Genomic DNA, 23,272 nt, shown 5'->3' with positions numbered 1-23,272 from the left:
TCTAGTACATGGACAAAACAGGAACACTATAGGAACTCGGGTTTCAAAGTCTAACAACCTTATATATGTCTTCCCTTTTCAGGGTCCCTGACACAACAACAAAGAACATTGTACAGCAGATTCTGCAAGCTGTCAACTTCTGCCATAAGCACAATGTAAGTAGACTACCAGGTTTTAAGTAGATCTATCACAATCCCTGAATCTCATAAAAGCTGAAACACGTGTAACAGAGTTTCAGGAGGAAGGTTATATGAGCTGACCCCCTACCTTGCAGACAATACACTCCCACGCTGTAGCAGCACAGAGCAACAGGGGATCTGGAGCTCCTGCCAAGTGGAAGCTTTACCATCTAGTGCCCTGGTGCCCAACCTGTGGTCTGAGAGCCACATGTGTTCCTTTGGTGTTTGAAGTGCGGCCCTTGGGCCCCAGAAGTCATTACTGGGGGGGATTGATTGTAAACGGTGTCTTTGATAGCAGTGATCGCAAAAGCAGAAGTTCCATTTTTGCTTTAACCACTTTACCAGGACAATGTTTTCATTTTTTTGTTCACGTTACAATCTGCATTTTTACTATAATGTTTTTTTAAACCCTCAAACAATTATACATTTTCTGAAAGCAGAGAGCCTAGTGCTATAAGGAAAAAGCGCTAACCATTAAGCCACTGTGCTTTAAATATTATCTCCTTTTTTTGGCAGTGCATCCACCGAGACGTCAAACCAGAGAATATACTGCTGACCAAGCAAGGAGTCATAAAACTCTGTGACTTTGGCTTTGCAAGAATCTTAAGTAAGTATTTTATCTCTTGGGATACAGATAGTTGCACTGACAAATTGTCCTCTCTTTTTGTTTGCGATTTCAATGCTTCCCAATTGTGGTGCCCGCTTGTTAGTTGAATTAAGACTCTCGCGGCTTCAAAACGATGGGCAGGACAGGTTTTAGGGCAAAAACGCTCCAATCATGTCTGCAATGTGTATTGTTGTTGTGGAATGAGTGGCGTTTTCAATGGGATGTGTTTTCTGTAGTATCGGTGTGTGTTTTTGCTTTGCCATATGAATGGAGACATCACTGTCTATGTGGGTAGGTGCAGCATGATGCAGCGGGCAGAAAGCACACGGACTCCAAGTGCAGTTACAGGAATTTATTGTAACAGAAGTCCAGCAATACACCACAGACTGAGCGGGAAGACAACGCGACCGGGAACACTCACAAGATGTAACAGAGATGAGACAATAAACTGAAGACTCAGGTGCTGACTGCGTTTGTCTTGAGGAGCGGAATGCGGCCCTGCTTATTCTAAATTGGAAGGATGGCATATCTCTACACTTTCCCCACTCCTCCAGAACCTTTCTCTGGCGCGACACATTGTCATTGACAGAAGAATGACCTGTCCCTACTCTAGCCACTCGCAAAAAGTGTGCCAAACCTGGAAGCCAGTGTCTTATATAGACTCTGCCCGACCCAAGGTGGCCGCCAAAGTCACCTGGGGAGCCACCATTTATTCAGATAGCTGCCTCCCTGTGATGGAGGAAACCATAGAGGAACTAGGTTCTTCTCTACCTCCTCCCCATCTGCATTGCCACTGTGGACAGTGCTACCTGCAGTGGAAAAAATAGATTGCACCTTCCTACATGTGTCCTTATTGTGCATATCTATGGAGGCATTGCCATTTATCTTTATTGTGTTGTGCCATGTGCATGGGGAATGCTGTGCTTCCATACTGTGCCATGTTTATGGAGGCATTGCTGTGTGTCCTTTTTGTGGCATATCTACAGAGCTATTGCTGTGCTACACCAATTGAACAGAATTGGACATTTTGCTATTCGGGTACCACAGACAACATTGTAGGGAAAACCAGCACACCACCATAACACAAAATGATCTCGTACTTGAAGAAAACCACATGGACAAAAAACATTATTTCGGAGCTGCAGGAACCTCTTTTTTAAGAGGGCCTTGAGAATTGGGGGTGTCACAGCTTTGAAACATCATCTTTTTGCTGTGATGAAGCATATGGGCCAGATTCAGAAAGATGCGCGTAACGTATTCAGAAAGAACTTGCGCCCTTATTTACGGCGGCGTAACATATGTGTTGCGGCGTACGGCCGCGTAATTCAAATAGGGATGTTGGGGGCGTGTTTTATTTAAATTTGCCTTGACCCCGCGTTTTTTTACGTTTTTTTGGAACGGCGCATGCGCCGTCCGTAAAATATCCCAGTGTGCATTGCGCCAAAGTACGCCGCAAGGACGTCATTGGTTTCGACGTGAACGTAAATTACGTCCAGCCCTATTCGCGAACGACTTACGCAAACAACGTAAAAATTTCCAAACTCACCGCGGGAACGACGGCCATACTTAACATAGGATACGCCGCACATACCCCTCATATAGCAGGGGTAACTATACGCCGGAAAAAGCCGAACGCAAACGACGTAAAAAAAAAGCGCCGGACGGTCGTTCGTTTCTGAATCGGCGTAAATACTAATTTGCATACTCCTTGCGTAAAAATACGGAAACGCCACCTAGCGGCCAGCCTGAAATTGCAGCCTAAGATACGACGGTGTAAGACACTTACACCTGTCGGATCTTAGGAATATCTATGCGTAACTGATTCTCTGAATCAGGCGCATAGATATGTCCGACCGCACTCAGAGATACGACGGCGTATCAGGAGATACGCCGTCGTATCTCTTTTCTGAATCCTGGCCTTGTGTGTCTTCTTCCTGGGGCTAGTTACTGAGACATCACTTTGCACTGTTAATGAGACATTCTTGAATTTCTTACTGTACCATATCAGTGGTTCCTGGGCTTTGGATCTTTATCGATGAAGCATTGTAAAACATTATAAATCTCTGCACCTTATATACTCGTCTTGCTTATCTTTCCTCTACAGCTCGGCCTGGAGATGATTATACAGATTATGTGGCTACACGATGGTACCGTGCTCCAGAACTGCTGGTTGGGGACACCCAGTACGGGGCGGCAGTCGATGTTTGGGCCATAGGTTGTGTCTTTGCTGAGCTGCTGTCTGGACAACCTCTGTGGCCCGGAAAATCTGACGTGGACCAACTCTACCTCATCATTAGAACACTTGGTAATAATTGGGGACCTGCTGCATTGTGTGTAATTCTGACCATCCGTATGCTTCATGCTGTAATCTGAGATCTTTACCTCTACAGGGTAATTTAATATGTTCACTTAACTTACAAGGAACTAATATAAAATACTGCACTATACACATAATCAAACAATAGCAGCCAGCACTACAATCGGATCCTTACAAAAATTGCGTGAATAAATAAAGTGGAGACAGTGCAGCTCTAGAAATCAAATGTTGAGTATTGACATATGAACATACCATGGTCTACAAAATAAATTGTGATTAGCATATACAAAAAAAATAACACCATCATTTAATTGATAGTGTGCCAGATTCCCGTGCATCCTGCGTTGGCGTCGCGTAAGCTATTTACACTACGCCACCGCAACTTACTGGAGCAAGTGGCGTATTCTCCAAGCACTTGCTCCGTAATTTGCGGCGGCGTAGTGTAAATGGCCCGGCGTATGGCCGCGTAATTCAAATGGGGCGGCTTGTATTCAAATTAAGCGCGCCCCCGCGACGATCGAACTGCGCATGCGCCGGGCGGAAAAATAGCCCAGTGCGCATGCTCCAGCTCACGACGGAAAACGTCAATGACGCCGACGTGAGCGCCATTGACGTAAAGTCGTATTCGTGGACGACTTAGTAAAACGACGTAACCGACGGAAAAAGACGACGCTGACCCGACGCCATACTTAACATGACATACGGCGGACTGGCGTAAGGTTACCCCTCATATAGCAGGGGTAACCTTACGCTTACGGAAACGACGTAAACAACGACTACGCGACGCAAATTTGTTCGGGAATCGGCGTATCAGGCTCATTTGCATAGTCAAATGAGAACTGAACGTAAACGCCACCTAGCGGCCGGCGTCGCATTACATCTAAGATCCGACGGTGTAAGTGACTTACACCTGTCGGATCTTGCCCGTATCTATGCGAAAATGATTCTAGGAATCACTTGCATAGATACCCGGGGCCAAAAACAGAGATACGACGGTGTTTCCTGAGTTACACCGTCGTAACTCTTTTGAGAATCTGGCCCAGTATCTCTAAATAAAGTGCACTGTGCAAATAGTAAATCAACATTAGTTGTATAGTCCCCTTGGCGATTAAAACATTATTCTATTTATATATGTTGATGGAAGGATGCACACCGGTGTGTGTGCATTCCCCACCTAGGGGAGAAGATTAAAGAGGAAGTAAACCCTCACAATTTTTTTTTTTTTAAAAAGCCCCTGCAAGAGAAAGGCATAATGAGCTAGTATGCACATTATGTCACATACCTGAGAACGAAGCCCCCAAAGTCCTCCTCGGTCCCATCCACCGCCGCCGCCATGTCCCCTCTGAGCTTTCTACCTGTTATCGCCACTCTGGCGCTGTGATTGGCCGGAGCGGCGATGACGTCACTCCCACGCATGCGCGCGGGACCGGCAGATCCCACCGCATTCGCGGGATTCCGGCATTATTCCCGGCATCTACAGGCCACAAGCCCTGCACGGTCAGTGCGCCTGCGCCGTTGTCTACGGCGCCTTCCTTTCTGCATATATCTTCTAAACCATGTAGGTTTAGGAGATATTGCAAACACCTACAGGTAAGCCTTAATCTAGGCTTACCTGTAGGTGAAAGTGCCTTAGTGGGGTTTACAACCACTTTAATTATACTTACCATAAGGTAGCATTAATCAGGCATATGATATCAAAGCTCTGGATAGCGAGTGGTGTAATTCCTTCTCCTCAGCTGAGCCATTTCAGGCATGTAGGAATATGGATCAGGATGGTAATGTCCAAGATGGTAAAAACCTCCTTCCACCACAAAACAATTTGGTAGGTTTATGGTTAACAGCATCCATAAAAAAACAATAAAAAGCCTCCACATAACGTAAGGTTATGGGTTTATTTAGATTAAAAGGCTTTAGATTGTTTTAAATTCCAAGATGTATTGCATCAAGTAAAAAATCTCCTCTGTGTCCACAAAAGCATACAAATCAAAAAGGTGCAATGGCATGGAAAGGACTCATCAAACTGGACGTGTTTCATCTACAAAGATTTCAACTGGGGTATAAGTCCACATTCATGCACTGAGCAATATTATACACTCAATAATCAATGGTGATTAAATAAACCTGTATACAGCAATATTCAACATGGTGTCCAGCGTGTGTTCCAAGCCTCAATGTGACCACAAATGATGATAGGTGCTTAACCACAGCGAGGCCTGGATAGTGCCAAGCCTCAATATGACAACCAACAATGATAGGTGCTGAACCGTAGCAAGGCCTGGATAGAGCCAAGCCTCAATGTGACCACCAACAATAATAGGTGCTGAACCACAGCGAGTTACGGATAGAGCCAAGCCTCAATGTGACCACCAACAATCATAGGTGCTGAACCACAGCAGGGCTTGGCTAGAGCCAAGCCTCAATGTGACCACCAACAATCATAGGTGCTGAACCACAGCGAGGCCTGGATAGAGCCAAGCCTCAATGTGACCACCAACAATCATAGGTGCTGAACCGTAGCAAGGCCTGGATAGAGCCAAGCCTCAATGTGACCACCAACAATCATAGGTGCTGAACCTCCAAGCGTCACTTAATTACACAGCCATATTCAACATAGTATAAGGTGTGTGCTACAAGCCTCAATGTGACCACCTATGATGGTAGGTGCTAGACCACAGTGAGGCTTGGATATCACTAAGCTCCAAACGTCGCTCAGTTACACAGCCACCTCCGTATCACTTCCAGGTGGCATTCCTCACCTCCTTCTGAGGCTAAATGGCATTAGGATCCCTGTGGATAAAATCTCAATATAATCATTAGCTGATACATCTGCGTGGCTCCATTAAGTGTCAAAGGAGCCATCCGGATGACAGATATTCGGCTGGAAATAAGCCAGATTTATAAAACGCATTCCAAGACTCACACTGGACACCACTCCACATAGGCAAATCCTTGGAACACAAACCAGATTATAATCCGACCAAGTCAATGACTATACAGATTAAACCAATGGAATATAAAATAAAATGAAACAAATGAAATTAAACATTTGATTATATTATGTAACTCCTTTATAAACTTAAAATACCAATATATTATGACAAAAATTAAAATCAAGCGGTATTAATAAAAGCATTAATGTCCCAATCGACATTCATGCCATATGGCCAATAAGATTTGAGTTTATAGATTTAAACTGTTTTGTGGTGGAAGCAGGTTTTTACCATCTTGGATATTACCATCCTGATCCATATTCCTACATGCCGGGTCAAGGTTGCCTGAAGTGGCTCAGCTGAGGAGGAGGAATTGCACCACTCGCAATCCAGAGCTTTGATATCATATGCCTGATTGATGCTACCTTCTGGTATGCATATTTAATCTTCTCCCCTGGGTGGTGGATGCACACACATCGGTGACTCCTTTAGTCCTACACTCCTGGATTCCTTTCCATCAACATATATAAATGGATTAATATTTTAATCAAGTGGACTATACAACTATGTTGATTTACTATTTGCACAGTGCACTTTATTTAGAGGATCTTACTGTGTAACCACATTGCCATATCTGTAGGATATGTGAACTCTTACTTCCACCTTTATAGGACTGGTTAAGGTAGATTAGTGTCAGGGTCTTGCTGTTGAGTCACAGCAGGGCTGTCTTAATTAGAGGGCACACCTGGGCACTGCCCAGGGGCCCCAGCTGCATGGGGGCCCCTGCACTTTCCCCAAAGTAGCTGGTCCTTGAGCCCACGCTGCCCCGAAATTGGGGGCCCCATGATGGCACTGAGAGTGATGGATACACAGGGTAGGCAGGCTGGCAGCGGTGCCCCGTGCTGTGCAGAACAATACCTATTATTTCACAGCCAGCAGGGAGGGGCAGGGCCGAAGTGCCAGTGATGCTCAGACCCCACCCCATGCAGCTTGAATCCTCGGGACTCGAAGGCTGCGGGGTAGAAGCTGGAGTGGGAGCTGCTGAGTCGGCAGCACTGAGAGCCCACCTGCGGAAGTAGCATTGTGGATGGTGTTATGGTGAGCCCAGCTGCTCCGTCTCCATTGTAGGGGCCCCAGAGAATTACTTTGCCCAGGGGCCCATGATGCTATTAAGACGGCCCTGAGTCACAGTGGTATCAGAATTTAACCATATATCCCACACCTTGTTAATTTTTTTCAGGCAGCCCCTGTATGTGTAGAGTTCTTTATACAGCAGGATGATTGGTTGAACATTTTTAATTGTACGAGGAAACAAGGGAAGGTATTATATGCATAAAATATACTTCAACTTTAATACATGCTAATAGTTCTTGGTTCTAGCCAAAAAGCTTTGATGAATTAGTTAAAATTGTTGATGCATTTTTTGGGATTTACCCCACAGGAAAGCTCATTCCCAGACACCAGTACATCTTCCACAGTAATGAGTACTTCCATGGTGCCAGCATCCCGGAACCTGATCCAGACGATGTGGTATGTAACTGAGGCTCATAAGAAAACTAAGCATCAAACCTTTATTAACCTTCTCTGGGTGCTCCTCTGATCCTAGTTTACCTTGATATTAAGGCTTTAACTTTCTTGATTCTGGGGTCGACCTGGATCTAATTCTATTCTGTCTGTCTTTACTCTGTCCAGTTAAAGTGATATACAGTAGAAGGGGTGTCATTGGACAGGGGATGATGAGTGCTTGTGGTTTAGCCCTCTATTGGTAATATCTAGAACAACCTCCACAAGCTAAGATAAAAGACCACTCCCCCCTAGACCCCCAGTATTCTCTTTCATAGACCACCTTCCATGTAAAATCTCTGCCTTGTCATCCCTGACTGGATGAAAATGGGCTGAGGACCCTCTGGCATACCTCCCAACTTTTGGAGATGTGAATGAGGGACACCTATCAGCAAAAGTAAGCAGGCATAGGACACACCCCTTGCCACGCCCCCTTAAAGGAGAATTGTACAAAAAACAAGATTGGTTAAACCCACAAGTGCTTTTTTTACCACTACTTTTCCTTTATATTGGCTTTTGGCATTTACAAATGCAGCAATTTAGAGATCAGATGAAAGGTTTAACACTGGGAACACTTTTTGATAGATAAAAAGTGCATTTTATATACAACTATATAGATCAGACCAAAATGAGGGACACATGAGGAGGAATGAGGGACAGAGGGACATTGCTCCAAATCAGGGACAGTCCCTCGAAATCAGGGACAGTTGGGAGCTATGCCCTCTGGTAAAACATTTCCTGCAGGCAGCAATGCGCATTAAACCACCAAAGAGATCTCTGATACCATCCTGGGATCTCGGCCTAGTTCTCAATTCACTCAGGCAGCCTCCTTTTCTGTCACCAGACTCATGTTGGCTATGGTTCTTGACCTTAAAATTGGTGTTCCTGATCGCCATACTCTCTGCAAGGAAAGTATCGGAATTAGCGACCCTATCCTGCAAAGAATCTTATTGTATATTCCTTCAACAGAAAGCTATTCTTTGACCAGTCGCAAGTCTTACGCCTAAGACAATGGAAATAGGGAAGCAATCCTTCCAAATTTTGAGCAGGCGCCTTCTCCTTCTTAGCCAGACGACTTCTGCTCCTGTCATGAAGATAAATAACCTTTTCATCCTCCCAGTAGGCCCAAAACGAGGTGAGGCAGCAACCTCAAGAATTATTTCCACCTGGGTGTCAAAAGTTCCGCTGGAGGACATCTGCAAGACGGCAAGTTGGAGTTCCTGTACAACCTTCACACGCCATTATAGCCTAGACCAGTGGTTCTCAACCTGGGGGTCGGGACCCCCTCGGGGGTCGAATGATGATTTGCCAGGGGTCACTGAATCCTGGGATGTTCCTGAAGCCAGCACCACTCTTCCAGCCTTTTTGCGGCCGCCCAGCTGGGCTGTTCCTGGAGCCCGCGGCCGCCCACTTAGCCTCTTCACAGCCGCCCATTTAGTTCAAGACATGGGTTGGGGGCAGAGACTAAAGGTCAGCTGACTGGTGAGGAATGTGAAGTGGGAGGGGCTGGAGGAGACCCCACCTCCAGATTTTGGCATAGGTGTCACTGCGAGGAGACACCACAAAGCTGGAGACACAGAGAGTAACACTACCTGTGATTAGAGTTGCCATTAAAAGTCCCCACTACAGTTCTCACATCAGCAGATGACCTTCATCAAGAGCACCTAAGTTGGCCGATCAGAACTCTCCCCAGCATTGCCACTCATCCCAACTACTTTTAGGGGTCCCCACAACTTGGGAAATTTTAACAAGAGGTCACGGCACTAGAAGGCTGAGAACCACTGGCCTAGACGTTCAGGCAGCAGCATCTACAAAGTTCGGGGCAGCGGACCCTTATTGAGCAGCATAGCTCTTTGGTTGGGTGTTCCTGCCTGTTTATTGCTAATTAGTTCCCATTGTGTGCTGACATGAGGTGGGCAGGGAATATGGAATATTGTTATCCATACCATTTTTCTATCCTGGCCTATCCTCACGTTAGCACAGCTCTCACCTCTGCCGGGTTAGCCCCCCCATATAAAACATTTAGACTTTTTTTTTTATACAGTTTGTTAGATCTTTGTTAGATCAGGTTAGATCATTCGTTGTTTGCGTTAGATCTCACACAGAAGAATCAATATTAACAGTTATTTGCTGGGGGGGCTTACCCGTCATCAGCCCCCCCTTATCAAATTTTCTGGACAAAAATCATCCAGGCTAATAGATATCCTCCTTGGTGGCCTGTCATTATCTAGTTATGGAACATCGGGGGCCTAGGGGGAGTGTTTTTTATCATAGCTATTGGAGGTGGTCCCCGATATTACCAGTGAAGGGTTAACCCATTGTGTGCTGACGTGGCGATAGATCGGGAAAGGAAAATTACGGTAGGTATGGATAACAATTTTCCGTATTCAACAACCAGGAGAGCAGAGCACAGAAAATGTCTTAAAAATGTATAAGTATGGACATTTTGATCCCGGATCCTCAGCACAAGGTTTAAAAATGTAAAATGTTTACTAGGTTCACGGTAAAAGCCTTGTTCACATTTTCTCCATGTGAAATCATTTCTTTGCATTCTTCATTTTCTCATTTATGACTACACACCTACCCACTCATTATTTTTTGCTGTGTCCTCCTGGCCACTGCCACTTTTTCACATTTCACTGGTGTCTATTGCTGATCTTAGCATACAATTACAGAAGGAAAAGCAAAACCCATTGGGGTTTTTTTTTTTCCTTTCTTTTCTTTTTTTGTTTGATTTTAAATGTCATGATTTACTTCAACAGGAGACTTTGGAGGAGAAATTCCCTCATATCCAACCTGCAGCCATGACCTTCATGAAGGTAGGATGGAGTTCAATCATTCCAAGAGCATTCTGGGATAGAATCAAGCCATTCTGTAACAATGGGTCTCATATATTGGAAATACTAGGCAGATGCAACATCTTCATTGACTATAAAATTAATGCAAACCTGTACAGAGTTTTAAATTACAGACACATCATGACTAGTGTGCCCACGTGTCCCGGGTTGCCCGGGACTGTCCCGCAATTGACATGTCTGTCCCGGGTAGTGTGCCCACGTGTCCCGGATTGCCCGGGACTGTCCCGCAATTGACATGTCTGTCCCTGGTCCCGGGCACCTTCATTCTGGGACAATACAATGTCCCGGAATGAAATAGAGGACACAGTCACCCCCTACTAACTAATAACTACATTTCCGTAACTGGTTGCTAGGGCCAGGGCTGCCTGGCGTCTTGCAACCAGTGACAATTTACTCTCAGACAGTGAGACCGGGAGCGAGGCCTGCGCCTAGTGCAGCACTGCTGTCCCCACCCACCTCGGCACTTCCTCCGGCACCCAGCGGCAAGCAGCAGGGACTGGTGTGATCTTCCAGATAGCGACTCCACTCCTTTCCTTCAATGCACGTGGCTCATGCAGAGGGAGTGACAGCAGCACTGCATCTGGTGGCAGGCTATGGGTGGCAAGCGGCACATTCACCTGACAACCCGCCGCCAAATTCCCCATCAACCCCAAGACTACATTTCCCCCCGCCCCCCCCCCCCCCCATCTTTTTTGGGGAAGGTGAGGGGGGGCAGGGTGTCCCTGAATGGCAGTTTGGAAACATTAGATTGAGGCTAATTGTGGGAAGCACAATCGGGTGTTTTTTTTTTTAAATCAATGCAGTACTTACCGTTTTAGAGATCGATGTTCTCTGCCGCTTCCGGGTATGGGCTGCGGGACTGGGCCTTCCTATTTGATTGATAGGCTTCCGACCGTTGCATACATCGCGTCACGAGTTGCCGAAAGAAGCCGAACGTCTATGCGGCTCTATACGGCGCCTGCGCACCGACGTTCGGCTACTTTTGGCAACTCGTGACGCGCTGTATGCAACGGTCGGAAGGCTGTCAATCAAATAGGAACGCCCAGTCCCGAAGACCATACCCGGAACCTGCGGAGAACATCTATCTCTAAAACGGTATGTACTGCATTAATTTAAAAAAAAAACACCCGATTGTGCTTCCCACAATTAGCCTCAATCTAATGTTAAAAATGTGTTTTTCGGGTGAACCCCCGCTTTAAGGACGCTGTGCACTATGTAGTGACATTTCCAGCTTCTTACTGAACAAGTTTGCTCATATTTGTACCCCCTCTCATTTAGGGCTGCCTGCAGATGGATCCCGATGACAGACTGACCTGTGAGCAGCTCCTGGAGAGTGTTTACCTAAACCCCGCCCGTGAGGAGCCAGAAAAGAGGAATAGGAAGGGGAGGAGGAGGCAACAGGTGAAGCCTCACTAAAGAATTTGTAAATACATTTTAAAAAGTCAGTCAGACATTTACTTTTCTCACTTTGGAGGCCGCTTAGGAGAGAGAATCCCTAACACATTTAGAAGCTGTAAGGTCAGGCTCTGGACAGGGCAATAACTGTCAGATCCTTTGCTGTGGATTAGAGCTCAGGAAGAATCAACTGGCTAAACCATGATCAGGGATCATGGGACTAAAGCCCAGAACAGAAGTTTCAACACGTTAGATATTTAAAGCCGAACTCCAAGCAAACAGATTACACAAGTAAAATGCACATATGGAGCTTATCTGCTAAAAACCTAGGGCCAGATTCTCGTACAGCGGCGTATCTACAGGCGGGCGTAACGTATCCGATTTACGTTACGCCTCCGCAACTTAGACGGGCAAGTGCAAGTATTCTCAAAGCACTTGCTCCGTAAGTTGCAGCGGCGTAGCGTAAATCGGCCGGCATAAGCCCGCCTAATTCAAATGTGGAACAGGGGGGCGTGTTTTATGTAAAATAACCATGACCCGACGTGACTGACGTTTTTCACGAACGGCGCATGCGCCGTCCGTGGACATATCCCAGTGTGCATTGCTCCAAATACGCCGCAAGGACGTATTGGTTTTGACGTGAACGTAAATGACGTCCAGCCCCATTCACGGACGACTTACGCAAATGATGTAAAATATTCAAAATTCGAAGCGGGAACGACGTCCATACTTAACATTGGTACGCCGCATGCACGCCACCATTTAGCAGGGGTAACTTTACGCCGGGAAAAGCCTAACGTAAACGGCGTATCTGTACTGCGTCGGCCGGGCGTACGTTCGTGAATTTGCGTATCTAGCTGATTTACATATTTCTAGGCGTAAACCAGTGTACACGCCCCTAGCGGCCAGCGTAAATATGCAGTTACGATCCGACGGCGTAAGAGACTTACGCCGGTCGGATCTAATAGAAATCTATGCATAACTGATTCTAAGAATCAGGCGCATAGATACGACGGGACAACTCAGAGATACGCCGTCGTATCTCCTTTGTGAATCTGGGCCATTATTTTGTCCATCCGAGGCCTCAAATTTACACAGCCCTGTGAGATAGCACAGCCAGTGGCCTGACTTGAGTCACCTCCCTGCTCCCTACCTGTGATTGGACAATATAAGGGTAGCAGCACACCAATACAGTCACTTCTCTCCTCCTATCAGGATATTGCTTCTCAGCACACTAAAATGCAGTTGACCAGACTTTCTCAACTTTTTTTTTTTAACACAGAAGAACCTTTAAAATAACTTTCAGATCTCAGAAAAACCTTGTCAATAATTACTACATCCACAGCTAACAGTACATTAGTGTGGTGATCAGTAAGAAGAATAATCCTTATTACATTGGTGATCAGTGAGAAGAATGTCCCTTACATTGGTGATCAGTGAGAAGAATGTCCCTTACATTGGTGATCAGTGGGAAGAATGTCCCTTACATTGGTGATCAGTGGGAAGAATGCCCCTTACATTGGTGATCAGTGAGAAGAATGTCCCTTACATTGGTGATCAGTGAGAAGAATGTCCCTTACATTGGTGATCAGTGGGAAGAATGTCCCTTACATTGGTGATCAGTGAGAAGAATGTCCCTTACATTGGTGATCAGTGAGAAGAATGTTCCTTACATTGGTGATCAGTGGGAAGAATGTCCCTTACATTGGTGATCAGTGGGAAGAATGTCCCTTACATTGGTGATCAGTGGGAAGAATAATCCTTACATTGGTGATCAGTGGGAAGAATGTTCCTTACATTGGTGATCAGTGGGAAGAATGTTCCTTACATTGGTGATCAGTGAGAAGAATGTCCCTTACATTGGTGATCAGTGGGAAGAATGTCCCTTACATTGGTGATCAGTGGGAAGAATGTCCCTTACATTGGTGATCAGTGGGAAGAATGTCCCTTACATTGGTGATCAGTGGGAAGAATGTCCCTTACATTGGTGATCAGTGGGAAGAATGTTCCTTACATTGGTGATCAGTGAGAAGAATGTCCCTTACATTGGTGATCAGTGAGAAGAATGTCCCTTACATTGGTGATCAGTGGGAAGAATGTCCCTTACATTGGTGATCAGTGGGAAGAATGTCCCTTACATTGGTGATCAGTGGGAAGAATGTTCCTTACATTGGTGGTCAGTGAGAAGAATGTTCCTTACATTGATGATCAGTGAGAAGAATGTTCCTTACATTGGTGATCAGTGAGAAGAATGTTCCTTACATTGGTGATCAGTGGGAAGAATGTTCCTTACATTGGTGATCAGAGGGAAGAATGTCCCTTACATTGGTGATCAGTGGGAAGAATGTTCCTTACATTGGTGATCAGTGAGAAGAATGTCCCTTACATTGGTGATCAGTGAGAAGAATGTCCCTTACATTGGTGATCAGTGGGAAGAATGCTCCTTACATTGGTGATCAGTGGGAAGAATGTCCCTTACATCGGTGATCAGTGGGAAGAATGCTCCTTACATTGGTGATCAGTGGGAAGAATGCTCCTTACATTGGTGATCAGTGGGAAGAATGTCCCTTACATCGGTGATCAGTGGGAAGAATGCTCCTTACATTGGTGATCAGTGGGAAGAATGCTCCTTACATTGGTGATCAGTGGGAAGAATGTCCCTTACATTGGTGATCAGTGGGAAGAATGTTCCTTACATTGGTGATCAGTGGGAAGAATGTTCCTTACATTGGTGATCAGTGGGAAGAATGCTCCTTACATTGGTGATCAGTGGGAAGAATGCTCCTTACATTGGTGATCAGTGGGAAGAATGTCCCTTACATTGGTGATCAGTGGGAAGAATGTTCCTTACATTGGTGATCAGTGGGAAGAATGTCCCTTACATTGGTGATCAGTGGGAAGAATAATCCTTACATTGGTGGTCAGTGGGAAGAATGTCCCTTACATTGGTGATCAGTGGGAAGAAATGTTCCTTACATTGGTGATCAGTGAGAAGAATGTCCCTTACATTGGTGATCAGTGAGAAGAATTTCCCTTACATTGGTGATCAGTGGGAAGAATGTCCCTTACATTGGTGATCAGTGGGAAGAATGTCCCTTACATTGGTGATCAGTGGGAAGAATGTCCCTTACATTGGTGATCAGTGGGAAGAATGTCCCTTACATTGGTGATCAGTGGGAAGAATGTCCCTTACATTGGTGATCAGTGGGAAGAATGTCCCTTACATTGGTGATCAGTGAGAAGAATGCCCCTTACATTGGTGATCAGTGGGAAGAATGCTCCTTACATTGGTGATCAGTGGGAAGAATGCTCCTTACATTGGTGATCAGTGGGAAGAATGTCCCTTACATTGGTGATCAGTGAGAAGAATGTCCCTTACATTGGTGATCAGTGGGAAGAATTTTCCTTACATTGGTTATCAGTGGGAAGAATGTCCCTTACATTGGTGATCAGTGAGAAGAATGTCCCTTACATTGGTGATCAGTGGGAAGAATGTTCCTTACATTGGTGATCAGTGGGAAGAATTTTCCTTACATTGGTGATCAGTGGGAAGAATGTCCCTTACATTGGTGATCAGTGGGAAGAATGTCCCTTACATTGGTGATCAGTGAGAAGAATGTCCCTTACATTGGTGATCAGTGGGAAGAATGTTCCTTACATTGGTGATCAGTGATAAGAATGTCCCTTACATTGGTGATCAGTGGGAAGAATGTTCCTTACATTGGTGATCAGTGGGAAGAATGTCCCTTACATTGGTGATCAGTGGGAAGAATTCTCCTTACATTGGTGATCAGTGAGAAGAATGTCCCTTACATTGGTGATCGGTGGGAAGAATGTCCTTACATTGGTGATCAGTGGGAAGAATGTCCCTTACATTGGTGATCAGTGGGAAGAATGCCCCTTACATTGGTGATCAGTGAGAAGCATGTTCCTTACATTGGTGATCAGTGGGAAGAATGTCCCTTACATTGGTGATCAGTGAGAAGAATGTCCCTTACATTGGTGATCAGTGGGAAGAATGTCCCTTACATTGGTGATCAGTGATAAGAATGTCCCTTACATTGGTGATCAGTGGAAAGAATGTTCCTTACATTGGTGATCAGTGGGAAGAATGTCCCTTACATTGGTGATCAGTGAGAAGAATGTCCCTTACATTGGTGATCAGTGGGAAGAATGTTCCTTACATTGGTGATCAGTGGGAAGAATTTTCCTTACATTGGTGATCAGTGGGAAGAATGTCCCTTACATTGGTGATCAGTGGGAAGAATGTCCCTTACATTGGTGATCAGTGAGAAGAATGTCCCTTACATTGGTGATCAGTGGGAAGAATGTTCCTTACATTGGTGATCAGTGATAAGAATGTCCCTTACATTGGTGATCAGTGGGAAGAATGTTCCTTACATTGGTGATCAGTGGGAAGAATGTCCCTTACATTGGTGATCAGTGGGAAGAATTCTCCTTACATTGGTGATCAGTGAGAAGAATGTCCCTTACATTGGTGATCGGTGGGAAGAATTCTCCTTACATTGGTGATCAGTGAGAAGAATGTCCCTTACATTGGTGATCGGTGGGAAGAATGTCCTTACATTGGTGATCAGTGGGAAGAATGTCCCTTACATTGGTGATCAGTGGGAAGAATGCCCCTTACATTGGTGATCAGTGAGAAGCATGTTCCTTACATTGGTGATCAGTGGGAAGAATGTCCCTTACATTGGTGATCAGTGAGAAGAATGTCCCTTACATTGGTGATCAGTGGGAAGAATGTCCCTTACATTGGTGATCAGTGATAAGAATGTCCCTTACATTGGTGATCAGTGGGAAGAATTCTCCTTACATTGGTGATCAGTGAGAAGAATGTCCCTTACATTGGTGATCGGTGGGAAGAATGTCCTTACATTGGTGATCAGTGGGAAGAATGTCCCTTACATTGGTGATCAGTGGGAAGAATGCCCCTTACATTGGTGATCAGTGAGAAGCATGTTCCTTACATTGGTGATCAGTGGGAAGAATGTCCCTTACATTGGTGATCAGTGAGAAGAATGTCCCTTACATTGGTGATCAGTGAGAAGAATGGTCCTTACATTGGTGATCAGTGGGAAGAATGTTCCTTACATTGGTGATCAGTGGGAAGAATGCTCCTTACATTGGTGATCAGTGAGAAGAATGTCCCTTACATTGGTGATCAGTGAGAAGAATGTCCCTTACATTGGTGATCAGTGGGAAGAATGCTCCTTACATTGGTGATCAGTGGGAAGAATGTCCCTTACATCGGTGATCAGTGGGAAGAATGCTCCTTACATTGGTGATCAGTGGGAAGAATGCTCCTTACATTGGTGATCAGTGGGAAGAATGCTCCTTACATTGGTGATCAGTGGGAAGAATGTCCCTTACATTGGTGATCAGTGGGAAGAATGTTCCTTACATTGGTGATCAGTGGGAAGAATGTTCCTTACATTGGTGATCAGTGGGAAGAATGCTCCTTACATTGGTGATCAGTGGGAAGAATGTCCCTTACATTGGTGATCAGTGGGAAGAATGTTCCTTACATTGGTGATCAGTGGGAAGAATGTCCCTTACATTGGTGATCAGTGGGAAGAATAATCCTTACATTGGTGGTCAGTGGGAAGAATGTCCCTTACATTGGTGATCAGTGGGAAGAAATGTTCCTTACATTGGTGATCAGTGAGAAGAATGTCCCTTACATTGGTGATCAGTGAGAAGAATTTCCCTTACATTGGTGATCAGTGGGAAGAATGTCCCTTACATTGGTGATCAGTGGGAAGAATGTCCCTTACATTGGTGATCAGTGGGAAGAATGTCCCTTACATTGGTGATCAGTGGGAAGAATGTCCCTTACATTGGTGATCAGTGGGAAGAATGTCCCTTACATTGGTGATCAGTGGGAAGAATGTCCCTTACATTGGTGATCAGTGAGAAGAATGCCCCTTACATTGGTGATCAGTGGGAAGAATGCTCCTTACATTGGTGATCAGTGGGAAGAATGTCCCTTACATTGGTGATCAGTGAGAAGAATGTCCCTTACATTGGTGATCAGTGGGAAGAATTTTCCTTACATTGGTTATCAGTGGGAAGAATGTCCCTTACATTGGTGATCAGTGAGAAGAATGTCCCTTACATTGGTGATCAGTGGGAAGAATGTTCCTTACATTGGTGATCAGTGGGAAGAATTTTCCTTACATTGGTGATCAGTGGGAAGAATGTCCCTTACATTGGTGATCAGTGGGAAGAATGTCCCTTACATTGGTGATCAGTGAGAAGAATGTCCCTTACATTGGTGATCAGTGGGAAGAATGTTCCTTACATTGGTGATCAGTGATAAGAATGTCCCTTACATTGGTGATCAGTGGGAAGAATGTTCCTTACATTGGTGATCAGTGGGAAGAATGTCCCTTACATTGGTGATCAGTGGGAAGAATTCTCCTTACATTGGTGATCAGTGAGAAGAATGTCCCTTACATTGGTGATCGGTGGGAAGAATGTCCTTACATTGGTGATCAGTGGGAAGAATGTCCCTTACATTGGTGATCAGTGGGAAGAATGCCCCTTACATTGGTGATCAGTGAGAAGCATGTTCCTTACATTGGTGATCAGTGGGAAGAATGTCCCTTACATTGGTGATCAGTGAGAAGAATGTCCCTTACATTGGTGATCAGTGGGAAGAATGTCCCTTACATTGGTGATCAGTGATAAGAATGTCCCTTACATTGGTGATCAGTGGAAAGAATGTTCCTTACATTGGTGATCAGTGGGAAGAATGTCCCTTACATTGGTGATCAGTGAGAAGAATGTCCCTTACATTGGTGATCAGTGGGAAGAATGTTCCTTACATTGGTGATCAGTGGGAAGAATTTTCCTTACATTGGTGATCAGTGGGAAGAATGTCCCTTACATTGGTGATCAGTGGGAAGAATGTCCCTTACATTGGTGATCAGTGAGAAGAATGTCCCTTACATTGGTGATCAGTGGGAAGAATGTTCCTTACATTGGTGATCAGTGATAAGAATGTCCCTTACATTGGTGATCAGTGGGAAGAATGTTCCTTACATTGGTGATCAGTGGGAAGAATGTCCCTTACATTGGTGATCAGTGGGAAGAATTCTCCTTACATTGGTGATCAGTGAGAAGAATGTCCCTTACATTGGTGATCGGTGGGAAGAATTCTCCTTACATTGGTGATCAGTGAGAAGAATGTCCCTTACATTGGTGATCGGTGGGAAGAATGTCCTTACATTGGTGATCAGTGGGAAGAATGTCCCTTACATTGGTGATCAGTGGGAAGAATGCCCCTTACATTGGTGATCAGTGAGAAGCATGTTCCTTACATTGGTGATCAGTGGGAAGAATGTCCCTTACATTGGTGATCAGTGAGAAGAATGTCCCTTACATTGGTGATCAGTGGGAAGAATGTCCCTTACATTGGTGATCAGTGATAAGAATGTCCCTTACATTGGTGATCAGTGGGAAGAATTCTCCTTACATTGGTGATCAGTGAGAAGAATGTCCCTTACATTGGTGATCGGTGGGAAGAATGTCCTTACATTGGTGATCAGTGGGAAGAATGTCCCTTACATTGGTGATCAGTGGGAAGAATGCCCCTTACATTGGTGATCAGTGAGAAGCATGTTCCTTACATTGGTGATCAGTGGGAAGAATGTCCCTTACATTGGTGATCAGTGAGAAGAATGTCCCTTACATTGGTGATCAGTGGGAAGAATGTCCCTTACATTGGTGATCAGTGATAAGAATGTCCCTTACATTGGTGATCAGTGGAAAGAATGTTCCTTACATTGGTGATCAGTGGGAAGAATGTCCCTTACATTGGTGATCAGTGAGAAGAATGTCCCTTACATTGGTGATCAGTGGGAACAATGTTCCTTACATTGGTGATCAGTGGGAAGAATTTTCCTTACATTGGTGATCAGTGGGAAGAATGTCCCTTACATTGGTGATCAGTGGGAAGAATGTCCCTTACATTGGTGATCAGTGAGAAGAATGTCCCTTACATTGGTGATCAGTGGGAAGAATGTTCCTTACATTGGTGATCAGTGATAAGAATGTCCCTTACATTGGTGATCAGTGGGAAGAATGTTCCTTACATTGGTGATCAGTGGGAAGAATGTCCCTTACATTGGTGATCAGTGGGAAGAATTCTCCTTACATTGGTGATCAGTGAGAAGAATGTCCCTTACATTGGTGATCGGTGGGAAGAATGTCCTTACATTGGTGATCAGTGGGAAGAATGTCCCTTACATTGGTGATCAGTGGGAAGAATGCCCCTTACATTGGTGATCAGTGAGAAGCATGTTCCTTACATTGGTGATCAGTGGGAAGAATGTCCCTTACATTGGTGATCAGTGAGAAGAATGTCCCTTACATTGGTGATCAGTGGGAAGAATGTCCCTTACATTGGTGATCAGTGATAAGAATGTCCCTTACATTGGTGATCAGTGGAAAGAATGTTCCTTACATTGGTGATCAGTGGGAAGAATGATCCTTACATTGGTGATCAGTGATAAGAATATTCCTTACATTGGTGATCAGTGGGAAGAATGTTCCTTACATTGGTGATCAGTGGGAAGAATGTCCCTTACATTGGTGATCAGTGAGAAGAATGCTCCTTACATTGGTGATCAGTGGGAAGAATGTCCCTTACATTGGTGATCAGTGGGAAGAATGATCCTTACATTGGTGATCAGTGGGAAGAATGTTCCTTACATTGGTGATCAGTGGGAAGAATGTCCCTTACATTGGTGATCAGTGGGAAGAATGTCCCTTACATTGGTGATCAGTGAGAAGAATGTTCCTTACATTGGTGATCAGTGGGAAGAATGTCCCTTACATTGGTGATCAGTGAGAAGAATGTTCCTTACATTGGTGATCAGTGGGAAGAATGCTCCTTACATTGGTGATCAGTGGGAAGAATGTCCCTTACATTGGTGATCAGTGGGAAGAATGTCTCTTACATTGGTGATCAGTGGGAAGAATGTTCCTTACATTGGTGATCAGTGGGAAGAATGTCTCTTACATTGGTGATCAGTGGGAAGAATGTCCCTTACATTGGTGATCAGTGGGAAGAATGTTCCTTACATTGGTGATCAGTGGGAAGAATGCTCCTTACATTGATAGTCAGTGGGAAGAATGTCCCTTACATTGGTGATCAGTGGGAAGAATGTCTCTTACATTGGTGATCAGTGGGAAGAATGTTCCTTACATTGGTGATCAGTGGGAAGAATGTTCCTTACATTGGTGATCAGTGAGAAGAATGTTCCTTACATTGGTGATCAGTGGGAAGAATGTCCCTTACATTGGTGATCAGTGGGAAGAATGCTCCTTACATTGGTGATCAGTGAGAAGAATGTCCCTTACATTGGTGATCAGTGGGAAGAATTCTCCTTACATTGGTGATCAGTGGGAAGAATGCTCCTTACATTGGTGATCAGTGGGAAGAATGTCCCTTACATTGGTGATCAGTGGGAAGAATGTCCCTTACATTGGTGATCAGTGGGAAGAATTCTCCTTACATTGGTGATCAGTGGGAAGAATGTTCCTTACATTGGTGATCAGTGGGAAGAATTCTCCTTACATTGGTGATTAGTGGGAAGAATGTCCCTTACATTGGTGGTCAGTGGGAAGAATGTCCCTTACATTGGTGATCAGTGGGAAGAATGTTCCTTACATTGGTGATCAGTGGGAAGAATGTTCCTTACATTGGTGGTCAGTGGGAAGAATGTCCCTTACATTGGTGATCAGTGGGAAGAAGGAAGAATGTCTCCCTTTACAGATAACTAAAAAGATCACCGGTGTCGTTGACTACAAATCTGAGAGGCAGAATTGCTTATTGCTCAAGGCTCCCCTAGCAACCCCTAGAAAAACCTTAGAGTTCCATGGAACCCTGGAAAAGGGAGTAGCCGCTCCAGGTGGGAACCCAGGTGAATATCCTCCGTTGCAGACAATTTAGGTGCAGGCAATGCACTTAGCAAAGCAGGAACAAAGATTGTCTCTGGACAGCCGCACTCTGAACAAATTGTAGCCTTTATTAAAAGAAGGACAGCACTACAAGTCACAGCAAAATAAAATAAAACCTGACTCCTGACGCGTTTCGCACTGAAACTAGTGCTTAGTCAAGCTATGGCTAAGCACTAGTTTCAGAGCGAAACGCGTCAGAGTCAGGTTTTATTTTATTTTGCTGTGACTTGTAGTGCTGTCCTTCTTTTAATAAAGGCTACAATTTGTTCAGAGTGCGGCTGTCCAGAGACAATCTTTGTTCCTGCTTTCCATGGAACCCTGGTTGAGAAAGTCTTCAGTAGATTATAGTTGTACAGGTCAGTTTATATATATTACTCTGGACCATTATACATAAAATGTAGACCTTGGCGCACCGCAGGACATCCTAGTGACCCACTCATGTGTGTGATTTCTCTCTGCAGACTCAACTCCTTCCTCATATTCCCGGAAATGGAGTCTCTCCAGCCCCAGAGGGGAAAAACAAACCCCGTCCACAGAAGTTTGACCATTTCCCCAACATTTAGACGCTCCAAGGACCTCATGTCAGCTTCAAAGTCATAAGAGTGATCCCTGGAGTGGAAGTCTGCCACTGCTACTGACAGCATTTTTAGATGACTTTACACAAAAGAAAATATGTAAAAACAGAACTGTGACTTCTACAAGACTCGTTACTCTGTGGGATCGTCTGAGGATCTCTCTGTTCTCTGTGACTCTTCACTGGTTTTGTTTTGTTAAAGGGGCTTCTTCAATTTATGCCCCTTCTGACCTCAGGATACAACAGTTATTAGAGACACATGTCAATAGTCCATGGGGCAACTCAACGGTTCACTACGGAAAGAAGTTCATGTTAGTGAGTTTAATTTACATCCATCCAATGTTCTCCATGGGCCACTCAAGAGGAGGACCCGCCCCTTATATCATCCTAAATCATTGGATCTCCTTTAAACCAAGACATTACCTCTCCTGTCCTATTATTTTAAGGCCTTGTATATGCCTTGTAGTTCCACATCCAATATACGTAGAAGGATAAGGCAACTGTGCACTGAACACGAAGACCAGCCCTCTCATACCTGGAAGTAAATGTGGATCTACCCATAGTCTTCATGTATTGGTGAAAGCTGGGGCCTGTCATGAAACATGGATACTGCTGCTAGTAACGTCTTTCTCTAAAATTGTTAGATTTCCTTTTTCAGTTCTCAGGATATTTTGAAAACCAAGAACCATAAGTACTAATCTACCATTTACTAATTCAATCAACTGGTAAACCTCAATTGTTCTTTCAATTTATTGTTGAACCTGGAGGTCCACAGCATACCTATGACACTCCAGGTATGGGGACCACTCACCCAGATCCAGACATTGTCAGCTGACGAAGTCTGCCAGCCAATTGTCCACAC

General features: G+C 44.7%; 1 protein-coding gene across 1 annotated transcript in view; it reads left to right on the top strand.

Moving 5' to 3' along the window:
* The window catches only part of LOC120943137 (cyclin-dependent kinase-like 4), a 46,100-nt gene extending 22,954 nt beyond the window's left edge, over positions 1-23,146 (top strand). The window contains exons 4-10 of the mRNA XM_040356268.1: positions 83-155; positions 696-786; positions 2,891-3,091; positions 7,475-7,563; positions 10,359-10,415; positions 11,733-11,855; positions 22,298-23,146. Coding sequence (XP_040212202.1) covers positions 83-155; positions 696-786; positions 2,891-3,091; positions 7,475-7,563; positions 10,359-10,415; positions 11,733-11,855; positions 22,298-22,399 — 736 coding nt within the window. The 3' untranslated portion in view covers positions 22,400-23,146. The remainder of the gene's footprint in view (positions 1-82; positions 156-695; positions 787-2,890; positions 3,092-7,474; positions 7,564-10,358; positions 10,416-11,732; positions 11,856-22,297) is intronic.
* The last annotated feature ends 126 nt before the right edge of the window (positions 23,147-23,272 follow it).

This window comes from Rana temporaria, chromosome 6 (genome assembly GCF_905171775.1).
Source record: "Rana temporaria chromosome 6, aRanTem1.1, whole genome shotgun sequence".
In the NCBI taxonomy this organism is placed as follows: Eukaryota; Metazoa; Chordata; class Amphibia; order Anura; family Ranidae; genus Rana; species Rana temporaria.
This window is presented reverse-complemented; position numbering and strand designations above follow the sequence as displayed.